Raw genomic sequence first — 5,274 nt, forward strand, 5'->3', positions numbered from 1 at the left:
GATGTGAACTGGGCTTATGTCCCCATAAGAAACAGTGGGTCCTCACCAGGCTGTGTAGTTTGCTTCATCTCTAAAGACATGCTGTTCTTTAATATTGTTTATTTACTGTCTTAGTTGTGTGTGGTGTTTAATTTACATTTTGTTGTTCTTTGTTTTATTTTTATTTTTTATTCAAGTGCATTTTTTTGTTAGAGACTGAGAGTCCACTTTGTTAAACATTCTTTTAAAAATGAAAGTTTATTGATTTATTACACTTACACATTACGCTTTTATAATTATTAGTTGTAAAACGGTCACCAGACAATATTATCGTTTATCGCAATAAATTTTGAGACAATTAATCGCCCAGCAAAATTTGTTATCGTGACAGGCCTATCAGTCAATGTATATATTTAGGAGACAGATAAAAGGCAAGTTTTTTGAAGAAATATGAAAAGTAAAATGTGAAGCTATTTGATTTGTTGTTTGAGTTGATGTTTTTATGTTGTTGTTGTTTTTATTTTATTTTTTTAAATTTTTATGATATTTAGCATTGTTTTGTAAATTATGTTTCGTTTGAATATATTGAGTCGAAATGGGGCAGACAAAATAAGATTTATTCTTCTTCTGCTACCTTTCATTTTATTCTGATTAGTATATTTTTTTGGTTTATTTTTATTATTGTATATAGTATTTTTTAATGAAATGAATAAATTTTTGAACTGAATTGAAATTGAATTGAAAACAAAAATCCTGTTCAACTGAAAGGAGTTACAGGTACCTATCATTAATTGTTTTGTTTTTTATTGTAAACCATTTTGTTTGTTTGAATGAATGAATGAATGAATGAATGAATGAATGAATGAATGAATGAATGGACATGATTCTGATACTAATGGCTTTTACCTCTGACTTCAGACGTCTGGAGCGCCTCTCGGGCAGAAGCTGATCTTTGGTTTGCGTCACATCCCCCTCCTTGTCTTTCTCCTTGTCCTTTTCATCCTCCTCCTCCTCGTCCTCCTCCTCGTCCTCCTCCATCGTTTCCTCACCGACTCCTTCATCTACTTCCTCCCCGTCCGTCGCCTCGTCATACAGCCGGTGGAGGCCCTGATAGAAGCGATCAGGTTAAAAATGCTCTAAAATACTTCCTGTTACAATCAGAAGTAAATAAGAAAAGCAGTGGACTGATCCTTACTGTGAGTGAAGCTCCAGATTGAAAGAGCTCATAAGGGTAAAGGATTCTCTCGTAGTGTGAGCGCAGAAGAGAACCGGTGCCTTTTCCTGGAGGGAAGCCCATTCGACTGGCGACTTTGGACCATCTCTTCTCTTTGCACGCCGTCTCAAAGCCGCCCTCGGAAGACACGATCTAAAACAAATCCAAATGTCCAAACTGAGCTTTTTAGTAGCAAAATGAACACCAAGAACACCTGACAACGAAGTGTTTACAAGTGTGCTGAAGAACAAGTACTGCAATAATAATCATCAGATTAAAGGCATTCGTTTGCTTTGTTTTAATTTTTACAATAAATCCAACAACTTTTAGCAAGATTAGCAAAACTCCCAATTGATCTGTTTGTACCTTGCTGAGCTGATAGAGGTCCAAAATCTTTCTCTCCACATGAGGGAATCGAATCTTTGATCCCTGCAGCTCCCAGAACTTTGCAATTTGATCCAAAAAGTTGAGTTTAACTCGAGTGAGAGCCTAAAGACACAGAAGACAGAAATATTCACTTAAACCAGAGGTCAGTGTTCAACTGTTTTACTCTTTGCGTGTGTTTTTTTTTTTTTGGGACACAGGGACAATAGTTAACATTTTCCAAGCTTGTGGCACCTCAGGATAAACAAATATTTAATAAATAGGTCAAGTTTAATACAAAATCAAACTTAAAATCACGTGAAACCCATATTAAAAGCCTTTACTGAACAGGTCAGCTGCTTTGGGTTAGAAGAGATGAAATTTAATATCTTAATTTAAAAAAAATTCGACAAACATTCGACAAACCTAATTTCTATCCAGAAAACCACTGTTTAACTGGTGAATTGCAGTTTAATAAAACTCACCTCAAGCTCATTTAGTCTTTGCACTCTTGGAGTGAAGCGAAAGTTGCGAACATCACAGGCAAATGGAGGCTGCCAGTCCTGGAAAAACAACAATAAAGACACATGCGATGAAAAATTAAGCACAACGACGAGCATCTTAAAAAGAACTGCATTCATTGCACATTAACACTGAAGAAAAAATGTACAAAGTGTAGCGGTGCACATATTAGTATTTTTTATTCAAGTTTTGCAGAGCAAATATTTAAGCATTTTTAAATGAGTATTCAAATTATGTGTTACACGTTTTATAACACAAATCTAAGCTAAATGTCAATGTTAATATTCAATGACTTTTAGGGCTGAAATTGACCAAATCATGTAACATCATTACTATCATTGAAGTGATAGTAGATGTGAAAAAAAAAAAACCATAAAGTCAGGGGGGAAACATTTAAGTTCACTCTTTACAACTCAATTATTATAAAAAACAATCAGGAAGTTCTGACTTTGTTCTCAGAATTATGGGGGAAAAAATTCAGAATTTTGATTTTCATCTCAGAATTCTGAGATTAAAGAACTCAATGGGGGGGGGGGGGGGGGGAATCATATTTTTTGCTCCGTGACCCTTATCCTCTTACGTACTTTTTTGACCTTTAACTAGTAACGCTTTATTTTTTACGTAGCCAAGCCCAAAGTCAACCTACGCACTTTACGTAAGATAATAAACGCTTATATCCCAGCAGACGTTTCACGCACACATGCTTTTAACTGTGCAATTTCTTTTTTTACCTGTGGAGGCCGTATTTTGCAGATCCCCGTCTTCTCTGCAATGGGTCGGATCTTGTTGATGAACCCTAAAGGATCTGAGAATTCATCCCAACTCGGCTCAAACACCGGGCATTCAGGAGGAGGGACGAACTCCGCAAAAGTAGACATGTCGAATGGGCTCCGGGCGCAACAATCATTCAAATAACATCCCCCAAAAATAAAGCATCCAGAGCAAAAAAGTCAACTGTAGCAATTATTAAATTCATGAAGAATTCCCTCCGTGTCCATGATGATCGTTCGTGTCTTTTACAGTAGGAAATATTACGATTGATGAAGAAAAAAAAAAAGCTAAAGATGAGCGTTTACTCCCGTAGCTGGAGCAGGAAGTCAATCCTATACAACAGCATTACCTTTGTTAATGTAGTCAAAAAACTATCACAAAATGTGAAGTTTGACATGTAAACACAAAGCCAACCTGCCCCCACTGACTGCAGCATTATGTTACACAGGCTGTTGTGTTGTTACGTTTCGGGACGTAGCAGCGGGGGGATTGTGATTTCTTCTTCTTCTCTAGAAATGTGCATTTCCATTAGTTAGCAACGGTTAGCTTAACTCCTTTGGCGATAGCTTGTCGTGGTTCCTCAAAAAAATAAAAATAATACTAATAAAAAACCTCCAGCCTCTTCGTCCACTTCGTCAAGCTGTTCTGTTTACTCCGTCGGCTCTCATTCATGTCATGGAGCGCTCGAGAAAAAGGAGAAACTAGCACCAAGCTAATAAGGCTAAAAAATCAGTTGCGCAGCTAAACATTGGTGTTAGCCCCGGAGATAAAGTCGGTGAAGCAGGGTGGTCTGCCAAGGTCAAAGTACGCTAAATTAAAAACACAAAAAGCTGGAAGGGATATTAGTTTCATGTTATCGACCGTGACTTCCTGTATAATTAAACGCCGTCTATTTTTAGCTGTATTAGCAAGCGTGCTAGCTACTAGCAAGGAAAGGAAGACGGAAGAGTCGTTGTGGTGCATTCAAGAGCACTCGAAAATTTGACCACCTTTAAATCTGTGTAGGGTTTATTAATTTCTTAACTCAACTTGAAGCTATTTTATTTTATTATATTTTATTTTTGGCTGTCTGGAAAATTCGACAATAAATACGTGTTGTATCATTAATATCAAAAATAGATTATGAAACAGTACATCCAATAAATTAGGATTGCCTTTGCAGCTAAGTGTCACTGAATGGGCCCACTAGATCACGTGACAAGTATGTAACCTATTATCCTTATCCTGTCCTACCATTTATGTAATTTTAGCTTTTTATTATTCTGATCAATTTAGCTTGTGTTATTCAATCCAGCTTAAATGTCATTTTATCATACTTTGACAACTTCAGCCTGTGTTTTTCTAATTCTAGCTTGTGTTTTGACCATTTGGATTGTGTTTTAATCAGCTTGTGTTATGACCATGTTAGCTAATGTATCTTTTGTAGGGGCTTATCTCAGGATGAAATAAGCTTTCCCCACATCTCATACACATGGTTATGAGGAAAATTTTTTACCAAGGGTTTCTCACTATTTGTTAATATCCTGACTGAGCGAAGTGAAAATGACACAATAAGTGGAACCTTCAGACGAGTTCAATTTGATTCAAAATGACTTATGCAATCATTTATTGACACAAATTAAACGAATCATGAGTTACAACTTGATTGTGGGTAGTCAGTTTCCTATAACAAGCTTTCATTATTAATGAGATAAAAACCCGCGTCCGAGTTTCAATCACATCAACTCAAATTACTTAAATGTTATGTTTTAACTTATGACTATTTATAGCTTGTATTGTGATTATTTTAGCTTGTATTTTGCCAAGTATAGCTTGTGTTTTGATAATTTATAACTTATGATCATTAGCTTGTGTTTTGCTAATTAAATCTTGCATTTATTTTACCTCGTTTTGATTATTTTAGCTTGTATTTTTTATTTTAGCTTGTGTCAAGGCCAATTTAGGTTGTGTTTTTATCATTTAAGCTTATGCTTTTGCATTATATCTTGTGTTGTAATCTTTTAGCTTGTGTTTTGCTATTATAGCTCGTTTGTTGAGCATTTTAGCTTGTTTTTTTTATTTTTTGTTGTGTTATGAATAATTTGGCGTGAGCCACGATTGTTAGTTTTTATTTTGCTTGTACTTTTTATCTAACAAATTTTATTAGTCATTCAACATTAAAGATCATTGCTGCATTTTTACACAAAAATCCTTTTTTTTTTGTTTGTTTTTTAAATGACAGTATAGGTCTACTTATTGTCTTATTACCTTACCAACAGAAGTGTCAAAAGTATTCACATTCATTACTTAAGTAGAAATATAGACGGTTTAAAAATGCTTTTTTGGAAGTAGAAGTATCAACAAAGCTTTTTTTTTCACTCAAGTATAAAAGTACTGGTTTTAAAACTACTTAAAGTAAAAAAGTAAAAAATAATGAACACTTCACC

At 35.0% G+C, this 5,274-nt stretch overlaps 1 protein-coding gene across 1 annotated transcript in view; it reads right to left on the reverse strand.

Moving 5' to 3' along the window:
• kdm5a (lysine demethylase 5A) overlaps window positions 1–3,817 on the reverse strand; it is a gene marked incomplete in the record, with an annotated part of 17,354 nt that extends 13,537 nt beyond the window's left edge. The window contains 5 exon segments of the mRNA XM_014014554.1: window positions 886–1,086; window positions 1,175–1,345; window positions 1,559–1,681; window positions 2,041–2,118; window positions 2,809–3,817. Coding sequence (XP_013870008.1) covers window positions 886–1,086; window positions 1,175–1,345; window positions 1,559–1,681; window positions 2,041–2,118; window positions 2,809–2,955 — 720 coding nt within the window.
• Window positions 3,818–5,274: the final 1,457 nt, after the last annotated feature.

Source organism: Austrofundulus limnaeus, unplaced genomic scaffold (assembly GCF_001266775.1).
Source record: "Austrofundulus limnaeus strain Quisiro unplaced genomic scaffold, Austrofundulus_limnaeus-1.0 Scaffold116, whole genome shotgun sequence".
Taxonomy (NCBI): Eukaryota; Metazoa; Chordata; class Actinopteri; order Cyprinodontiformes; family Rivulidae; genus Austrofundulus; species Austrofundulus limnaeus.